Consider the following 21,370-nt stretch of genomic DNA (forward strand, 5'->3'; position numbering starts at 1 on the left):
AAAGAAGGCTTTATAAATATGATAAAAATATGCATATATAAAAAAAAAAAAATTTGAGACAAAACTTGTCGCCGAAGTTCAGACTTAAAAAGAAAAAAGTGACCAAAGTGTGATATGTGCCCGAAATGTATCAAATGTCACAGCAAAAAAAGGAAGAAGGGGGGGGGGGAGAAGAAGGGAGGGGGGGGGGGAGAAGAAGGGAGGGGGGGGGGGAGAAGAAGGGAGGGGGGGGGGGGAGAAGAAGGGAGGGGGGGGGAGAAGAAGGGAGGGGGGGGAGAAGAAGGGAGGGGGGGGAGAAGAAGGGAGGGGGGGTGAGAAGAAGGGAGGGGGGGGGAGAAGAAGGGAGGGGGGGGAGAAGAAGGGAGGGGGGGTGAGAAGAAGGGAGGGGGGGGAGAAGAAGGGAGGGGGGGGAGAAGAAGGGAGGGGGGGGGAAGAAGGGAGGGGGGGGGAAGAAGGGAGGGGGGGGAGAAGAAGAAGGGAGAAGAAGGGAGGGGGGGGGGAGAAGAAGGGAGGGGGGGGGAGAAGAAGGGAGGGGGGGGGAGGAGAGAAGGGAGGGGGGGGAGGAGAAGAAGGGAGGGGGGGGAGGAGAAGAAGGGAGGGGGGGAGGAGAAGAAGGGAGGGGGGGAGGAGAAGAAGGGAGGGGGGGAGGAGAGAAGGGAGGGGGGGAGGAGAAGAAGGGAGGGGGGGAGAAGAAGGGAGGGGGGGGAGAAGAAGGGAGGGGGGGGAGAAGAAGGGAGGGGGGGGGGAGAAGAAGGGAGGGGGGGGGGAGAAGAAGGGAGGGGGGGGGGAGAAGAAGGGAGGGGGGGGGGAGAAGAAGGGAGGGGGGGGAGAAGAAGGGAGGGGGGGTGCGGGGGAGAAGAAGGGAGGGGGGGGGGAGAAGAAGGGAGGGGGGGGGTGAGAAGAAGGGAGGGGGGGGTGAGAAGAAGGGAGGGGGGGTGAGAAGAAGGGAGGGGGGGGTGAGAAGAAGGGAGGGGGGGGAGAAGAAGGGAGGGGGGGGGAAGAAGGGAGGGGGGGGGGAAGAAGGGAGGGGGGGAGAAGAAGAAGGGAGAAGAAGGGAGGGGGGGGGGGAGAAGAAGGGAGGGGGGAGAAGAAGGGAGGGGGGGGAGGAGAAGAAGGGAGGGGGGGGAGGAGAAGAAGGGAGGGGGGGAGGAGAAGAAGGGAGGGGGGGGAGGAGAAGAAGGGAGGGGGGGGAGGAGAAGAAGGGAGGGGGGGGAGGAGAAGAAGGGAGGGGGGGGGGAGAAGAAGGGGGGGGGGGAGAAGAAGGGAGGGGGGGGAGAAGAAGGGAGGGGGGGGAGAAGAAGGGAGGGGGGGGGAGAGAAGGGGGGGGGAGAAGAAGGGGGGGGGGGAGAAGAAGGGGGGGGGAGAAGAAGGGGGGGGGAGAAGAAGGGAGGGGGAGAAGAAGGGAGGGAGGGGGAGAAGAAGGGAGGGGGGGGGGAGAAGAAGGGGGGGGGGAGAAGAAGGGAGGGGGGGAGAAGGAGGGAGGGGGGGGGAGAGAAGGGAGGGGGGGGGAGAAGAAGGGAGGGGGGGGGGAGAAGAAGGGAGGGGGGGGAGAAGAAGGGAGGGGGGGGGAGAAGAAGGGAGGGGGGGGGAGAAGAAGGGAGGGGGGGAGAAGAAGGGAGGGGGGGGAGAAGAAGGGAGGGGGGGGAGAAGAAGGGAGGGGGGGGAGAAGAAGGGAGGGGGGGGAGAAGAAGGGAGGGGGGGAGAGAAGGGAGGGGGGGGGAGGAGAGGAGAAGAAGGGAGGGGGGGAGGAGAAGAAGGGAGGGGGGGAGGAGAAGAAGGGAGGGGGGGAGGAGAAGAAGGGAGGGGGGGGGGAGGAGAAGAAGGGAGGGGGGGGGGGAGGAGAAGAAGGAGGGGGGGGGAGGAGAAGAAGGGAGGGGGGGAGGAGAAGAAGGGAGGGGGGGGGAGGAGAAGAAGGGAGGGGGGGGAGGAGAAGAAGGGAGGGGGGGGGAGGAGAAGAAGGGAGGGGGGGGAGGAGAAGGGAGGGGGGGGAGGAGAAGGGAGGGGGGGAGGAGAAGGGAGGGGGGGAGAAGGGAGGGGGGGGAGGAGAAGGGAGGGGGGGGAGGAGAAGGGGGGGGGGGAGGAGAAGGGAGGGGGGGGAGGAGAAGGGGGGGGGGAGGAGAAGGGAGGGGGGGGAGGAGAGGGAGGGGGGGGAGGAGAAGGGAGGGGGGGGAGGAGAAGGGAGGGGGGGGGGATGGAGAAGAAAGGGGGGAGGAGAAGAGAGGGGGGGGAGGAGAAGAGAGGGGGGGGAGGAGAAGAGAGGGGGGGGAGGAGAAGAGAGGGGGGGGGGGAGGAGAAGAGAGGGGGGGGGGGAGGAGAAGAGAGGGGGGGGGAGGAGAAGAGAGGGGGGGGGGAGGAGAGAGAGGGGGGGGGGAGGTGAAGAGAGGGGGGGGGGAGGAGAAGAGAGGGGGGGGGAGGAGAAGAGAGGGGGGGAGGAGAAGAGAGGGGGGGTGGAGGAGGAGAAGGGAGGGGGAGGAAAGAAGGGAGGGGGGGTTAATCCTCCCTTCGGCCCTTGTGCACACTCACTGTACCATGGCGGCTTTGGCATCGCGGGTGAACATGAAGTGGGCGATGCGCTGCGCCTCCTCGGGCTGCACACAGCGGGCACACAGAGACCAGGCCTCCCGGTCCGGGGCCCAGCGAGCACACGGGAAGGCCCACCTCACCGCCTCCATGAGCACGGCCCGCCGCATAGATCTCACCCCGGGCACCGGCTGCACTCTCCGTGCGAAACCGAAAGTGAAAGAAAAGGGTCTCCTGCTCCGAGAACTTGTCTGCAACATGCGGCGGCCATGTTCTCGGAGCTCCTAGTAATACAGAAGCCGGCTTGGTCTTCGACAAAATGGCCACCTGCTGGGACACCACAGAAATGTAGAGTGTGTGTGGGGTTTTTTTGTTTTTGTTTTGTTTTTTCAATCAACTTTACTAACAAGAACATGATGGGCAGTCCGGCTCTTTTTGGTGATCCGGTTCCCATGGCTCCGCTCACCAAAAAGAGCCGGCTCATTCGGATTGTTCTTGGCCTCCTATTAAATATGTGTCCGCCCCAGGTGAACACATATTTAACATTATAGTAACGCGAATAAAACCCCGCCCACCCGCTGCTAAACCACTCCCACTTAAAAAGGCCCAATTAGATTGTTGAGTGGGCGGGGTTTCAGCGGCAAAAAGCCGTTGAATTTAGTGGCTGTCACTCACTGGGGATGCGGCTCCTGTCAGTGACAGCAGGGAGTGGGTCACAAATTAATGCACACAATGGTTTATATAGGGAAGATAGGGCCGGTTCTACAGGGGAAGATAGGGCCGGTTATACAGGGGAAGATAGGGCCGGTTATACAGGGGAAGATAGGGCCGGTTATACAGGGGAAGATAGGGCCGGTTATACAGGGGAAGATAGGGCCGGTTATACAGGGGAAGATAGGGCCGGTTCTACAGGGGAACATAGGGCCGGTTCTACAGGGGAACATAGGGCCGGTTATACAGGGGAACATAGGGCCGGTTATACAGGGGAACATAGGGCCGGTTATACAGGGGGAACATAGGGCCGGTTATACAGGGGAACATAGGGCCGGTTATACAGGGGAAGATAGGGCCGGTTATACAGGGGAAGATAGGGCCGGTTATACAGGGGAAGATAGGGCCGGTTCTACAGGGGAACATAGGGCCGGTTCTACAGGGGAACATAGGGCCGGTTCTACAGGGGAACATAGGGCCGGTTCTACAGGGGAACATAGGGCCGGTTCTACAGGGGAAGATAGGGCCGGTTCTACAGGGGAAGATAGGGCCGGTTCTACAGGGGAAGATAGGGCCGGTTCTACAGGGGAAGATAGGGCCGGTTCTACAGGGGAACATAGGGCCGGTTATACAGGGGAAGATAGGGCCGGTTATACAGGGGAAGATAGGGCCGGTTATACAGGGGAACATAGGGCCGGTTATACAGGGGAACATAGGGCCGGTTATACAGGGGAACATAGGGCCGGTTATACAGGGGAACATAGGGCCGGTTATACAGGGGAACATAGGGCCGGTTATACAGGGGGAACATAGGGCCGGTTCTACAGGGGAACATAGGGCCGGTTCTACAGGGGAAGATAGGGCCGGTTCTACAGGGGAAGATAGGGCCGGTTCTACAGGGGAACATAGGGCCGGTTATACAGGGGAAGATAGGGCCGGTTATACAGGGGAACATAGGGCCGGTTATACAGGGGAACATAGGGCCGGTTATACAGGGGAACATAGGGCCCGGTTATACAGGGGAACATAGGGCCGGTTATACAGGGGAACATAGGGCCGGTTATACAGGGGAACATAGGGCCGGTTATACAGGGGAACATAGGGCCGGTTATACAGGGGAACATAGGGCCGGTTATACAGGGGAACATAGGGCCGGTTATACAGGGGAACATAGGGCCGGTTATACAGGGGAACATAGGGCCGGTTCTACAGGGGAACATAGGGCCGGTTCTACAGGGGAAGATAGGGCCGGTTCTACAGGGGAAGATAGGGCCGGTTCTACAGGGGAAGATAGGGCCGGTTCTACAGGGGAACATAGGGCCGGTTATACAGGGGAACATAGGGCCGTTTATACAGGGGAACATAGGGCCGGTTATACAGGGGAACATAGGGCCGGTTATACAGGGGAACATAGGGCCGGTTATACAGGGGAACATAGGGCCGGTTATACAGGGGAACATAGGGCCGGTTATACAGGGGAACATAGGGCCGGTTATACAGGGGAACATAGGGCCGGTTATACAGGGGAACATAGGGCCGGTTATACAGGGGAAGATAGGGCCGGTTATACAGGGGAAGATAGGGCCGGTTATACAGGGGAAGATAGGGCCGGTTATACAGGGGAAGATAGGGCCGGTTATACAGGGGAAGATAGGGCCGGTTATACAGGGGAAGATAGGGCCGGTTATACAGGGGAAGATAGGGCCGGTTATACAGGGGAAGATAGGGCCGGTTATACAGGGGAACATAGGGCCGGCTATACAGGGGAACATAGGGCCGGCTATACAGGGGAACATAGGGCCGGTTATACAGGGGAACATAGGGCCGGTTATACAGGGGAACATAGGGCCGGTTATACAGGGGAAGATAGGGCCGGTTATACAGGGGAAGATAGGGCCGGTTATACAGGGGAAGATAGGGCCGTTTATACAGGGGAACATAGGGCCGGTTATACAGGGGAAGATAGGGCCGGTTATACAGGGGAAGATAGGGCCGGTTATACAGGGGAAGATAGGGCCGGTTATACAGGGGAAGATAGGGCCGGTTATACAGGGGAAGATAGGGCCGGTTATACAGGGGAAGATAGGGCCGGTTCTACAGGGGAAGATAGGGCCGGTTCTACAGGGGAAGATAGGGCCGGTTATACAGGGGAAGATAGGGCCGGTTATACAGGGGAAGATAGGGCCGGTTATACAGGGGAACATAGGGCCGGTTATACAGGGGAAGATAGGGCCGGTTATACAGGGGAACATAGGGCCGGTTATACAGGGGAACATAGGGCCGGTTATACAGGGGAAGATAGGGCCGGTTATACAGGGGAAGATAGGGCCGGTTATACAGGGGAAGATAGGGCCGGCTATACAGGGGAAGATAGGGCCGGTTATACAGGGGAAGATAGGGCCGGCTATACAGGGGAAGATAGGGCCGGCTATACAGGGGAAGATAGGGCCGTTTATACGCTTTGGTGACGCAGATTTAATGAAAAGTGATTTTTTTTTTTCACCAAACATATAATAGATGAGAAGTGTTTGACCAACAATCCCTACATCCCGGGCCTGCACTCACTTCTGCCCTCAGCTCACATATGGCTGTGTATTTGTGTATCTGCTCTACTGAAACTCAATGAGAGGCAGAGACAGCGGAGATTAGCGCACTCTGGTGCAACTATTTCCATAGCAACGCCACGGCGCGAGGTTTCACGGGGGCTCGTCTAATGTCCTGCTGTTGCCATAGTGGGCAGCTCCAGCACCGCCATCACTGCCGTCATTTCCTAAACATACCTTACACATTTGTTCCCTAAAATGTTTGGTTCCTAATCCATATATATGTATATACCACACCACAGACCATACAGTCAGGAAAGCACTGAATGTCAGCGTACAGCACTGGAGACCTCTTCTCTGGTTGTTGTGGTTCCTCCATCTTCTCTTTCTGGTCCAGACCATTATAACCATTTCTCCCAACTATTGTAAGACTCACCTCATCGCTGCAGAATTTGATACCCAATTTTTTTATGTCTTTGGAAGCGCATTGTGCCTCTTGAATATTGAATTATGATAATTTTTAGATCTAGCACCAACATATTCCGCAGCAGCAGAAATGAAGATTCAGCCGGTTCTCAGCAATTCACCTGAATCAGTTGTTCTAATGACGGCCTGTTCGGCACCTCAGGAGGACGCAGGATGCCCACACCAACCCAGTTCTCTGCTTTTAGCATACAATTGTATTCTCGTCTCATCTGTAAGACATAAGTAGTGCAGTGTGTTACCTGGAATCATAGGATCACATGCTCATTCCCCTCAGGGGCATTAATACATATTGCAAAAAAAAAGTAAAAACGCCTTCCACAAAATTCTAGTTTTTCTGATAAAACAGATTGTTTAACCCCTTTGTGCACCCTTCCACACTATACATATACATCACAGCCTGTGTATGCGTCATAGAGCGGGCTCAGGAGCTGCGCCTGCTTCACACAAGCCAGATGCCGACTGTAACACAAACCCCGCATCTGGCCTTAAAAATGTGGTCCTATACTTTTACATTGATGGGCTTTCCTTCAGATAGTATAAATGTCTGATTGTCCAGGGTCCGACACCCCGCACCCCCACCGATCAGCTAGTGTAGGTGCTGGCGGCAGCAGATAGCGGGAAATGCTCAGTTCTGGAGCTGCCTTATCAACTGAAAGTGGCTGTGGCCGGATACTGCACATCCGCCTCCCGTTCATACAATAGGAGGGAGAAGTGCAGTACCCGGCCGCTATCAGAAGCCGGGGCAGCTGCGGAACTCAGCATTTCCAGCAATTTGCTGCAGAGAACAGCTGATCTGCGGGGTGCGGGGTGTCGGACCTCGGTTGATCAGAAATTGATGACCTATCCTAAGAAGTGGACAACCTTGTTACCTGTTTAACTATTTAAATATCACTTTGCATCACTGACATTAGCATTTAAATAGCCCAAACACCCAGTGTACGCTTTCACCAGTGACCCCTGTGACCTGATCGTGAGGAACCGATGAGTTAGCAAGGCAGGCTCAAAAGGAGACCGCTTCTTACTCAGTATACTGCAATAGTCTATTATTGCAGTACATAGTAGAAATAGTATGAAAGGATCACAAGTTAAAGGGGTGGTTCAGCTATATTTTTTTATTGTCTAGTTCGATATTATATTGAGAAACAATGCTTCTGTCAAATACCTTGTGTTGGCAATAGTGCCTGTGAGAGGCATTATTGCAGATCACTGTTCCCCGCTCCAGTGACGTCAGGTCAAGTTCCGCACACGTCCCATCCCTGCGGCCGGCTGCAGTCTTTCTGACTCACTGAGCTGTGGGCGGTTTTTAACCACTCGTCACAGCCCATCTGCTCCCTGCTCCCTCCTCCCTCCTAGCAGAGCGCTGCAAGCAGGATACGCGCTGTGCTGTGACAAGCGGTGAAACACCGCCCACAGCTCAGTGAGTCAGGAAGACTGCAGCCGGCCACAGGGATGTGACGTGTGCGGAACTTGACCTGACGTCACCGGAGCGGGGAACAGCGGTCTGCAATAGCGCCTCTCACAGGCATTATTGCCAACACAAGGTATTTGACAGAAGCATTGTTTCTCAATATAATATCGATCTCAAAAATAAAAAATATGAGTGAACCACCCTTTTAAATGTCACCCATGAAGACTAAAAAAAAAATAAAAAAAAATAAAAAAAACAAAAAACAATTCTAAACATTTTCCCCAGTTTCAAAATAAATAATAATAATAATAATAATAATATATGGTATAGCCGTTTGTGAAATTCCGGTGTATCAAAATTAATTAAAACAAACGAACGGTAGAAGAAAAAAAAACCCTCCAGATTTGTATTTTATCAGTCACCGCAATTCCCCTTTAAAAATGCAAGCGATCAATATGTCATGTACCCGAAAATGGTACCAAGGAAAACTACACCTCGGCATGCGGAGAAAAAAAAACTATTTCTCACACAGCACCATGAACAGAAAAGTACAAAAATTACGGGTCGTAGATAGTGATGAGCAAATGTATTCATCATTATTCGCTATTCGCAGAATACTCGGGCTATTCGTTATATAGTGAGTAATGGTGTATTTGCCTCGCTATATTCGGATGTCCCACCCAGCTGTTTTGGTGCCTGATTTGCAGACAATAAACATGCTGGGCTTCTTAACTAATAACAGTAATGACGCAGCCATCTTGGTTGTGGGATTACTGTGATTGGCTGGCCGCTCATCATCATAGGGTCTATAAAAGAGCTTTCGCCGCCATTTTGCGCACATTATGTCTAGAGCCAGCATTGTATCAGAGCAGGGATAGAGTAAGCAGCCGCTAGGGAGAGTGTAGGTCTCTTAACACAAAGCCTGACTTGACCATCCACATCAGCCACATTCATACGTTACTAGTGGCTTCTGAAAATAATTACACAGCAGTACTCTAGTATTTACTGCTGCCTGATACAGTAAAGCACCGTTCATGTTTCCAAAATATTATATGTTCACATGTACCGCCCCGCGGGCTCGGCTGCGACCGCCGAGCCGCTCGGATCTGTGCTCGTACGGTGGGTGGTGGCTCGAGCCTCTCACGGGCCCGGGGGGTCACGTTGCTCTGCAAGGGAGTTGGCGCTACACGCAAGGACTTGAAGGGGAGGTCCACGGCTGGGGCCGCGGTGGTTTGGTTTGGGATGTAAGTTCGTGATGCCACCCACGGGTTGTAGTGATTAGATGGACACCACCGCTGCCGTTAACTAGGCCTCCCAAGGACGGTGTTGCGCAGTTTGGTGTTGACCCCTCCGTGGGTAGGGGAATTTTTTTCCCGGGGGCGGTGGTGAAGCGTGGGAGCGGTTGCTGGTGCGGTGCAGCGCGGCCCGAAGGCACTGGTGTACTCACTTTGACACAATACACTGGAGTCTCTGGTAAACCAAACAGGGTGATGAACGGGGCCCGCAGCCGGCTGTAGCTTCTCCCGGGATAGGTTGGTGGTTTCCGCCTTTCTCCTGCACCTCTTTGTATGGATGTTTTGACTCCTATGCCTAAGCAACGGTAGTCCGCTCCCCGACTTGTATATGCCGTAGGAGCCCGTTTGCCTGCAGACGCTGGTCCTTTGGGTCTCTATGCCTTGGCAGTGGCTGTACCCTGTATGGTTGGGCTGTTGTCTTCTAACGGGTCTTGTGTGGGATAGGTCCAAAAGTCCAGTCCGCAATCAGTTGAATTGACTCGGCCCTGTCGGTTCAGGGCTTTGTACTGGGTCTGAGTACCCCTCCTGGTGCCACCGCCCGACCCCGGTCCCTACGGTTTCACCAGCTGTAATCCCAGCTCCTGCAGGCAGCCACCACCGTCTGCCTCCTTGTCAAAGGTGACTGGGCTCCGACCCAGCCACCGGGGTAGTCTGTTGGCAGGCCTGGACACAGGTCTGCCTGTGAACTTGACTTCCCTCTACACTGCTCTAGAACGTGTCTTTGTTTTCCCGCCTCCAGGCCTCTGAACTCCTCGGTGGGCGGAGCCAACCACCTGGCTCCACCCCCACTGGTGTGGACATCAAACCTGGAGGGTGGTGACAAGGGTTTCTAGGTTGGCTGCTGTCACCTAATCGGGGAGGGGGATGATGTGTGTGTGTGACTACCTGACTAGTCCAGGGCGTCTCACACACACACACACACACACACACCGCAACATGGTTTTTTTTACTCGCTTTTTCTGCAATACGAGGTAGCACAGGAGAACACACAGTTCAAATAAAGTCCAACAGATTATTAAACAAGAGATAAACCGCACTCCGGGTACATAACAAACAAAAATCTCTTTCTTAATAAAAAAGGACACACGGCTTACTGGCCGTCACACTCACGGTTTTCCGGTCCGTTAATTCAGCGGTTAGCCTGTACAGGTTTGGATTCACTTTCCTCAGTGGTATACAGAGAGGCCTCAATACCTCCGTGCACTGGAGCAGCCACTCCACACAGGCTGCTACTCACACACATCCATCCTCCTGGCAGTCTATCAGTTTGGCTCCTGCCAGACTCTCTACACAGGCTGACGTCCCTCAGCTGTGTTCCATACAGAGGCTCCTACCTCTCAGATATTAGCAACCTCTCTCAGGCTGCTTCTCCTACAGAGTGGCTCCACACTGCTCAAAGACTCCACACAGTCTTCCATGTGCCAAACAACAGACTCCGTTAAAGAACCATGTGGTCTGTCAGCCACATGTCAAACACACCCATGAGCGGGGTGTGTGATTATCCAGACCTGTCCAGCACACTGGCTATTCTTAAAAGGGAACCCGACCCTTAAACACAATACCAAAACTTGTGGAACTACAGGTCCCATAGTAACATTTTCAGGTTCATTCAACAGGGGACCTTCTCCACTGCGACACATGTTGACTATTTACAACATTATTGGTCGCTATTTCACTCTATATATATATATATATATATATATATATATATATATATATATATATATATATACATAAATATATATAATATTCCACAATGATAACAAAAACAACATTGCATCTACTCCGAAATGGTATAAGTCAGCTCAAAACACAAAAAATAAGCCGTCACTGAGCTCCAGATCCCAAAAAATGAGAACACTACAGGTCTTGGAGAATGGCGATAAAAGCGCAATTCTTCTTTTTTTTTTTTTTTTACAAACTTCTGAATTTTTTTTACCACTTAGATAAAAGTAAAACCAGACATGTTTGGTGTCTACAAACTCGCACCGTCCTGAAGCATCATATGGACACATCAGTTTTACCATATAGTGAACATGGTAAAAAAAAAATAAAAATAAAGTGGAATTCCACTCTTTTTGCAATTTCACCGCACTTAATTTTTTTCCCCAGTTTTCCACTACACTGTATGGTAAAATGAATGGTGTGGTTCAAAACTACAAATAGTCCTGCAAAACACAAGCCCTCATAAGGCAAAGACGTATTGACGAAATATATAAAAGTTATGACTTTTGGAAGAAAGGGAGGAAAAAATGAAAGCGAAAAACAAAAAATCTTTAGAAGACTCTGAGGAGAAAGATCCATAGAGTTTGGAGCTTACATTTGGCAAATAAACATTGTGTAGGATATTTAACATCTGCAGAGTTCCTGAGGTGTCGAAACAGCAGAAACCCCAAAAAGTGATCCCATTTTGGAAACTACACTCTACACAGAATTCATTTAGGGGTCTATTAAGCATTTCTGCTCTAGATGTATTTCACAGATTTCTTTACCAATGGACTGGGAAAATTAAAAGTTACATTAATATTCAGATTTAGGTAAAAAAATATAATTTTTTAGATTGTAGTAAGAAAAATGTAACCTGTAATTTATTACACAATGGATCTGATGAATTTAGACTGGAGTTACAGGAGTAAGATGCCCCTAATTCATTACCAGGCGCTCACCAGATAATGAATTAGACGCATCTTATCACTGACAAGCGCCTCCCCATAGACTGGAGAACATTTCTGGAGTAAGTAATGCCACTAAACTGGTGTAACTGTGAAGAACTTGTCAGGAGGCTTCATAACGCCTGTCTCACCCATGTTCTGTCCACTTTGGTGAATCTGGCTGGAAGGGGAGTGAAAATGGAAAAACTCACAAAATTGTTGCGAAACTTCGAAGTTGTGATAACAAATTGCATCTTTTCAAGTTCTTTTACATGAGAAATCTGGTGAAAACACTTTAATGACTCATGGCCAATGTCTCCTGAGATTGACAGCGCCAGATATATGGACGGACGCTGCTGAGTAGACACTGGACGGCTTAGAAGGGAAGGAACCTCATTTGGCTTTTGGAGAACAGATTTTTCTGGAGTATGTCGGGGCCATTTGGAGTGCCTCTGATGTCCAGAACAGCCGAAAACTCCAAAAAAGAAAACCCACTTTGGAAAATGCCCCTTTCACCGATTTCTTTCTGCGAAATAGAGAACACTATTACCCCACAGGGATTTTATAGAAATTAGTGAGCGGTGGATGCTGCAGAGTGAAAATCATAAATTTGCCATTTTAGTGCCTAATACATTGTGCCCATATTGTTCTTCTAAACAAACCACAACAAACCACAGACACAAACACCAAGTAGACGGCATAAGACATAATTGTGAAACTTTATTCAGTCATTCCAATCTAAGCCAATAAATGGGATAAAAGTATTTTAGTATCCCTGTGTACAAAGTATGTACATGGATGTGGGATATGACAAGCCGACCATCATGGGGAAAAATCTTGACCGGCTCCACAAAATCTTACAGTGATGAATACCACGATGATCGGGCGATGAACTGATGTTTTCAGTCTTATAGGTAGTAAAAAAAATAATAAAAACTGGTCACATGATGTTTATGTGATAGAGAGGGACAGATGTACCTCCGTATAACATTCCTTCTTTCCTCATAGAACATGATGTAGTTATTATAAAGCTAAATACCAGTATTGTCACAAGAGATGTACAAGGATATTTACAGAATCCTGGTCCAATACCACATGGTAATAGTTTCTGGCTGCCGGACCATGGCCCTATGAACCTCCCCTACCTGCCAGCATCCTGGCTCCTCTCTGGATTAGTGGACCTGGCACAATATCATCTTTGCTGAACAATGAAGGCAAGACATGGTGCCCGGTCATCTAATGAAAAGGGGCGCTAGGATGCTGGTAGCTGGGAGCAGGTTCACAGGGCTATGGTGGGGGCCACAGAATTACCAACATGGCCACTGAATCTTTTTGATCATCTCTAATCCTCACAGACCTACTACTCCACTGCCTTATAATCCCACCCCTGAGGAGACACTACAGGATAGGGTTACACGCAGTATGGGCACTAAATAGGTAGCAAATAACATAGGGGTTAATTAAACAGGGAGAGTGAGAGTAAAGGAAAGAAGCAAGAAGAGAAAGAAATCCCAAACTTTACTACTGCAAGAAGGATACGTAATGTGTGTTCTGTGAATACATTATTACACTTTGCCACCCCCGGCCCTACATCTCTCTCAAGAATTGAGGCAACTGCCCCTGATGAGAATGGGTTGTGATTTTGCTACATTGAATCTCATGAAAGAAGAATCTGGAGAACTTACTGTCATTAGTGGCTGGGATGGTAAAATCCACAAGAGCAGGTCTTGGTCCATTTGTGGCTTTCTACATTTACATCCCTGGGTTGATGTTTCTGCAAAAGAAACAGAGGAGAATGTATCAGGGCATTTGTAACTTCTTTTCACCTTCAGAAAAATATATGAATATACTGAATGCTATTATATGAGTTTTGGGCTATTTAGGTGTCTCTATCCAGACTTAGGGAGAGGAGTCTTAGTTATACATATGAAGATTAGTCCAACTGTATGAAATGGGAATTTGGAAAAAGGTGATGGGGGGAAGTGACAGGATAGAGTGGGAAAAAAAGTTGTAAACAGAAGTTTTCATGGGGATAAAATACTGGAGGACTTACTGTAAGCAGAGAGATCTGCGCTAATATCAATGGCGGCAGACGGACAGGTCGCGGTGTCTTCAGGGCTATCTACGTCTCCAACCGGTTCTAATGGTTCCATATCAATAACAACATGGTCTGTGCTGTTATCCTCTGTAACAGAAACATAGGGGAGATTGTACCAGGGCATTTAAGAAACATTTTTTTTTAGCCTTTAGAAATATGTATATAAAAACTAATATTTTTTGAGTTTTAACGATTTAGTCGCCCTATACAGTATTAGAAAGAGGATGGAAACAATAGCTGGGTTACCCGTGCAAATAAGTTTTAAGTCAAATTTATCAACTAGATGTTTTTATAAACTTGGAAAAAGTGATAATTCCAGAACACCAGTATTGTTGTGATAGGACTACAGGAAAGAGGAGAAATAGATACAAGTGTTCATGGGGTATAACATACTGGAGGACTTACTGTCATTAAGGAGATCTCCACTTATATTAATGGCGGCAGGCGGACAGGTCGCGGTGTCTTTAGCGCTGTCTACGCCTCCAGCCGGTTCTAGGGCCTCCATATTGATAGCAACATGGCCTGTGCTGTTATCCTCTGTAACAGAAACAAAGGAGGGAACATTAGACAAATGGGAGGAGATTCATCAAAACTGGTGCAAAGAAAGAGCGAAGGAATTTCTAATAATAACCAATCAGATTCCTCATTCAGATCAGATTCAGGCGGCAGAGGAGGGGGGAGAAGTGTCTTATAAGTGGAGACAGAAGGCTGGAGTCTCCGATATGTTATACATTTTCCTACATTCACCTGTATTATTGATTAATTCAAAATTTGTTGCCAGTACAGTTCTGTTTCAAGAGAGACATCAAGTTCAAGAAAACTATAACTACAGTAACTCATATTTGGATAATACATAAAATAGAATCATTATATACACTTACCTGTATCTGATGCAGAAATTGTAAATAAGAATTACCAGGAGGGATAAAACATCGACAGATGCAGCCACAGGAATCACAATGGTGCTATATTCAGGGACTTTCTCATCGAGGCCTTTATAACTGGGTCCTTTAGCATCGAGGTCTTCATAATTTGTGCTTGTATCCATGGGTCTCGTATATTGGACGCCTTTTCCTGGGTTCTTTGAAATAGCAGGTTCTGGATGGGGTGATGTAGTGTGGCCACTAAAGTAGAGACAAATAACATAGGGGTTCATTAAATAGGGAGCGAGAAAAAGAGAAGAGAGGAAGCGATCCCAGACTTTCCTACTGCAAGAAGGATAAGTAATGTGTGCTGTATGAATACAGTTACACTTTGCCGCCACCGGCCCTACATCTCTCTCACTATTGCGGCAACTGCTCCTGATGAGAATGGATTTGGAATTTGCTACTTTGAATCTCATAAAATAAGAATCTGGAGAACTTACTGTCACTGGAGCTGGTTCGGTAAAAACTACAAGAGCAGGTCTGGGTCCATTTGTGGCATTCTACTTTTACAGCCAAGGGTTGATGCCCTGCATTGGTTGCATCATCTTGTTTGCCTTTGGTTTCTTAAAAAAAACAAAACAGGAGAATGTATCACGGCATTTTGGACATTTTTTACCTTTAGAAAATATATAAATACATTGAATGCTATTATATGAGCAAAACCTTGAGATTGTTGCCTATTTAGGTGTCCACCAACCAGGTTTAGGAAGATGAGTTTTCGCGGCCCTATATCTATTGCTCCCTACTGAGGCAACTGCCCCTGATTAGATTAGATTGGGGGGTTTGCTACTTTGAATTTCAGAAAATAAGAATCTGGAGAATTTACTGTCACTGGAGCTGGGATGGTAAAATCCACAAGAGCAGGTCTGGGTCCATTTGTGGCTTTGTTCTGTTACAGCCCCGGGTAAATGTTCTGCATTGGTTGCATCATCTTGTTTGTGTTTGGTTTCTGCACAAGAAACAAAGGAAAATAAATCAGGAACTTTGTGACTTTTTTTGCTTTCAGAAAATATATTAATATGATGATTATTATATGAGCAAAACATTGAACGTTTTGGTTATTTAGGTGTCTCTATCCAGCCTTAGGAAGAGGAGTTTTAGCTGTGCACATAAAGATTAGTCCAGCTGTATGAAATGGGACTTTGGAAAAAGTTGAAAACAGTAAAATTTCCTTCAGCAGTTGATGGGGGAGGTGACAGGATAGAGCGGGAAAAAGATGTAGACAGAAGTTTTCATATAGTATAAAATACTGGAGGACTTACCATCAGCAGAGAGATCTGCGCTGATATCAATGGCGGCAGACGGACAGGTCGCAGTGTCTTCAGCGCTGTCTACGTCTCCAGCCGGTTCTAATGGCTCCATATCAATAACAACATGGCCCCTGCTGTTATCCTCTGTAACCAGTGGCGTAACTAGAGTTGGATGGGCCCCGGTGCAAAGTTTAGACCTGGGCCCCCCCTCCACATACACAGACACTTGGGGTAAGGCATACCTCCCAACTTTTAAAGAAGGAAAAGAAGGACAAAGTTTGCGGCGCGCACAGCGCGGCGCGGCAAATTTTTAGGCCACGCCCCCTAATCACACCCATTTCACAGTCACGCCCATATCCACTCCCCATCCACACCCATTCAGCATGGACACGCAGGCAGCCGGCGGGCCTCCAGCAGGGACACGCAGGCAGCCGGCGGGCCTCCAGCACGGACACGCAGGCAGCCGGCGGGCCTCCAGCACGGACACGCAGGCAGCCGGCGGGCCTCCAGCACGGACACGCAGGCAGCCGGCGGGCCTCCAGCACGGACACGCAGGCAGCCGGCGGGCCTCCAGCACGGACACGCAGGCAGCCGGCGGGCCTCCAGCACGGACACGCAGGCAGCCGGCGGGCCTCCAGCACGGACACGCAGGCAGCCGGCGGGCCTCCAGCACGGACACGCAGGCAGCCGGCGGGCCTCCAGCACGGACACGCAGGCAGCCGGCGGGCCTCCAGCACGGACACGCAGGCAGCCGGCGGGCCTCCAGCACGGACACGCAGGCAGCCGGCGGGCCTCCAGCACGGACACGCAGGCAGCCGGCGGGCCTCCAGCACGGACACGCAGGCAGCCGGCGGGCCTCCAGCACGGACACGCAGGCAGCCGGCGGGCCTCCAGCACGGACACGCAGGCAGCCGGCGGGCCTCCAGCACGGACACGCAGGCAGCCGGCGGGCCTCCAGCACGGACACGCAGGCAGCCGGCGGGCCTCCAGCACGGACACGCAGGCAGCCGGCGGGCCTCCAGCACGGACACGCAGGCAGCCGGCGGGCCTCCAGCACGGACACGCAGGCAGCCGGCGGGCCTCCAGCACGGACACGCAGGCAGCCGGCGGGCCTCCAGCACGGACACGCAGGCAGCCGGCGGGCCTCCAGCACGGACACGCAGGCAGCCGGCGGGCCTCCAGCACGGACACGCAGGCAGCCGGCGGGCCTCCAGCACGGACACGCAGGCAGCCGGCGGGCCTCCAGCACGGACACGCAGGCAGCCGGCGGGCCTCCAGCACGGACACGCAGGCAGCCGGCGGGCCTCCAGCACGGACACGCAGGCAGCCGGCGGGCCTCCAGCACGGACACGCAGGCAGCCGGCGGGCCTCCAGCACGGACACGCAGGCAGCCGGCGGGCCTCCAGCAGGGACACGCAGGCAGCCGGCGGGCCTCCAGCACGGACACGCAGGCAGCCGGCGGGCCTCCAGCAGGGACACGCAGGCAGCCGGCGGGCCTCCAGCACGGACACGCAGGCAGCCGGCGGGCCTCCAGCACGGACACGCAGGCAGCCGGCGGGCCTCCAGCACGGACACGCAGGCAGCCGGCGGGCCTCCAGCACGGACACGCAGGCAGCCGGCAGGCCTCCAGCACGGACACGCAGGCAGCCGGCGGGCCTCCAGCACGGACACGCAGGCAGCCGGCGGGCCTCCAGCACGGACACGCAGGCAGCCGGCGGGCCTCCAGCATGGACACGCAGGGAGCCACAGTGAGGCGGCCGGTCGCCCACACAGTGAGGTGGCCGGTCGCCTTCACAGACAGGCGGCAGGGGGGCGCCCGCACAGACAGGCGGCAGGGGGGCGCCCGCACAGACAGGCGGCAGGGGGGCGCCCGCACAGACAGGCGGCCGGGGGGCGCCCACACAGACAGGCGGCCGGGGGGCGCCCGCACAGACAGGCGGCCGGGGGGCGCCCGCACAGAAAGGCGGCCGGCCGACCGCACAGACAGGCGGCCGGCCGACCGCACAGAGAGGCTCCGGCCGGGGATGAGGGGGGGGAGGGAGGGAAATCAGCGCTGGGGAGATTTTACTGTACCAGCAGCAGCACAGGCAGCGCTCCTCTCTGTTATGCCACGTCTACTGGGATGGTAGGAGGGAAAAGCAGGGAGGCGGAGAGAGAGTGGGTGGGCGGAGCCCGGGAGCCGGCCGTCCCGATCGTGGCAACGGGACAAACAACGTAAAGCGTGAAAGTCCCGCTGTATCCGGGACGGTTGGGAGGTATGGGGTAAGGGATAATGACACTGACACTCGGGGTACAGGATAATGACGCTGACACTTGGCTCTCACCCACAGCACCCTGAAATCCCTCTATCAGCACCCAGCTTTCCTATGTTCTGATATTTATCTTGTCCTCAGCACCCAGCTTTCCCATATCAGAGCATGAGAAAGCTGGGTGCTGAGAGATGTATATCAGAGCATGAGAAAGCTGGGTGCTGAGAGATGTATAGCAGAGCATGGGAAAGCTGGGTGCTGAGAGATGTATAGCAGAGCATGGGAAAGCTGGCTGCTGAGGGAAAGAGCCTTTTTCCCTCAGCACAAAACATTTCCATCCCATACTTGTATCTTTGTCCCCCCTGTATAAAGTTCTCAAAATACTGTAACAGCCCCCACATAGCCTTCCAAATAATTGTATAAAGGGTCTCACATAACCCTTCATATATTAGAATGCAGATACATAGCCCTCCATATATTATAATGCACCCCCATAATCCTCCATGTATAAAGTAGCCCTTCAATTATAATGCATTTCCCATAGTTCTCCATGTATTAAAATTCACCCCATAGTTCTCCATATATTATACTGCACCACATAGTCCTCCATGTTTTATAATGCACTTCCATAGTCCATGTATAAGTTAGCCTCCATAGTCCTCCATATATTATAATGCAGCCCCCATAGTCCTATATGTATTATAATCCAGCCCCATCAATTTTCATATTGTATTATGCAGCTCCATACTCCTCCATGTATAATGTACCCCTAGTCCATGTATAAGGTGTCCTTCATGTTTTTTATGCAGTCCCATAGACCTCCATGTGTCATGCAGCCAGCCACCCCAGGGCCTCCATGTGTCATGCAGCCAGGCCCCTCCAGGGCCTCCATGTGTCATGCAGCCAGGCCCTCAGGCCTCCATGTCATGCAGCCAGCTCCTCCAGGCATCCATGTGTAATGCAGCCAGGCCCCTCCAGGCCTCCATGTGTCATGCAGCCAGGCCCCTCCAGGCCTCCATGTGTCATGCAGCCAGGCCCCTCCAGGCCTCCATGTGTCATGCAGCCAGGCCCCTCCAGGCCTCCATGTGTCATGCAGCCAGGCCCCTCCAGGCCTCCATGTGTCATGCAGCCAGCCACCCCAGGGCCTCCATGTGTCATGCAGCCAGCCACCCCAGGCCCTCCATGTGTCATGCAGCCAGGCCCCCAGGCCTCCATGTCATGCAGCCAGGACCCTCCAGGCCTCCATGTCATGCAGCCAGGCCCCTCCAGGCCTCCATGTGTCATGAAGCAAGGCCCCTCCAGGCCTCCATGTGTCATGGAGCCAGCAAAATAAAAAAACAAGTACCTCTCTTCTCCTTTTGACCCCTGCAACCACGGTAGTTATGACCCTGCCCCCATATGTCACACACACTGCTCCCCATACAGCCTGCACCCCCCATAGCACACACACTACACCCCCATATGTCACACACCCTGCCCCACATATCTCACCCTGCCTGTACCCCAACTTACCCCTCTCAAACACTCTGCACCCCTTCACATCCTTCTGTCACAGTCTGCAGCCTTCATATGCCACTCACCCTGCACTCCCCTCCCCCTCGTGCCCCCTCTTTTCTCATTACCAGTCATCATGTGTCCATGTCTCCTTCAGGAATCCGTATCTTCTGATGCTTTCTGCCCGGCAATCCTGTGTCTCCTCCCACACAGTCACATGGGCATGACATCATCGCAGGTCCTGGAAGGATGGATTTCGTCTGCTGTGCAGGAGCGCTTCTGCTCTGCCGCAGCTCAGAAACGCCTGGTGGGTCTCTCCAGGTCAGGGGGCCCCTCTGCCCCCTGCTGACACCGGGCCCCCTGACTCACAGGCCGGCCCCCTGGCGGTCGCGTAGTCGGCCACTACACAGCGCATCTTCTCTGTTACAGAGAGGAGCCGGCTGTGCAGAGCGGCTGCCGGGCCCCTAAAACCCTGCGGGCCCGGTCGCAGTGGCGACCGCTGCGACCGCGGTCGTTACGCCCCTGTCTGTAACAGAAACATAGGGGAGATTGTACCAGGGCATTAAAGAAACATTTTTTTAGACTTTAGAAATATGTATATAAATACTTGAGCAAATATTTTTGAGTTTTAAAAATTTAGTCGCCCTATCCAGTATTAGAAAGAGGATGGAAACAATAGCTGGGTTACCCGTGCAAATAAGTTTTAAGACAAATTTATCAACTAGAAGTTTTTATAAACTTGGAAAAAGTGACAATTCCAAAACACCAGTATTTCTGTGATAGGACTACAGGAAAGAGGAGAAATAGATAGAAGTGTACATCGGGTATAAAATACTGGAGGACTTACTGTCAGTAGGGAGATCTGCACTGATATCAATGGTGGCAGGCGGACAGGTCGCGGTGTCTTCAGCGCTGTCTATGTCGCGGGCGGGGAGGAGGGTGTCAGCACACCGCGCTCACCCCTTCTGCTCGGTTCCGGCAGCTGCTCAGTGGTGGCTCGAGCGGTGGGCCGGATCCCGGGGTTTCTCGAGCGACACTCCTCGCCCGTGAGTGAAAGGGGGGTTTTGGGATGTTGGGATAATGTCCGTGACGCCACCCACGGTTGTGGTGATGTGTAGCACCACCGCTGCTCAATGCGGGGATCCCGGGGATGGTGATGGGGAGCAGCCAGGTGTTGTGTTGCCCCTCCGTGGGTAGGGGTTGGTGATCCCGGGGCCCGGTGATGGCTTGGGAGGTGCAGGGCTTGGTGGGCGCAGGGACGCGGGGGCAGCGCTGTGCCTTGCGGCACTATGGTACTCACTCAGCCTGAGACTTGGACACAGTTTGTACGGTAAACCAAACGGCTGGTAGGACGGTCCCACAGACGGCTGCTTTGCTTCCCCGGTAGGTGACGGTGATGTCCCTCTTCCTTGCACCTGTATGTACGGATGGTTGCGATGGGTCCCCACCGGTAACCCGCTCCCCGGCTTCAAGCTGGGCCGGAGGAGCACTACACTTTGCCCGCAGGCGCTGGCCCTCAGAGACTGGTGCCCTGGCGGTGGTGGTGCCTCTGTTGTACAGGTTGGACTGTTGCCTTCAATCGGGACTTGGTTGTTGGGGGAATCTACGTCCCCTTCACTGACGGATTCGGCAAATTTGGCGACTCCTAGCCTTGCCGGGGTCCGAGAGGCCCCTGCCCTGGTGCTGACTGTCTTTCGGAACGCTGCTCCAGACCACCGGGCACACAGCCAACGGGGTCC

At 52.6% G+C, this 21,370-nt stretch overlaps 1 protein-coding gene across 1 annotated transcript in view; it reads right to left on the reverse strand.

Moving 5' to 3' along the window:
- Positions 1-2,786, reverse strand: part of LOC142290675 (L-aminoadipate-semialdehyde dehydrogenase-phosphopantetheinyl transferase-like) — a 26,237-nt gene extending 23,451 nt beyond the window's left edge. Inside the window, exon 1 of the mRNA XM_075334662.1 lies at positions 2,529-2,786. Coding sequence (XP_075190777.1) covers positions 2,529-2,780 — 252 coding nt within the window. The 5' untranslated portion in view covers positions 2,781-2,786. The remainder of the gene's footprint in view (positions 1-2,528) is intronic.
- Between the last annotated feature and the right edge of the window lie 18,584 nt (positions 2,787-21,370).

This window comes from Anomaloglossus baeobatrachus, chromosome 2 (assembly GCF_048569485.1).
Source record: "Anomaloglossus baeobatrachus isolate aAnoBae1 chromosome 2, aAnoBae1.hap1, whole genome shotgun sequence".
In the NCBI taxonomy this organism is placed as follows: Eukaryota; Metazoa; Chordata; class Amphibia; order Anura; family Aromobatidae; genus Anomaloglossus; species Anomaloglossus baeobatrachus.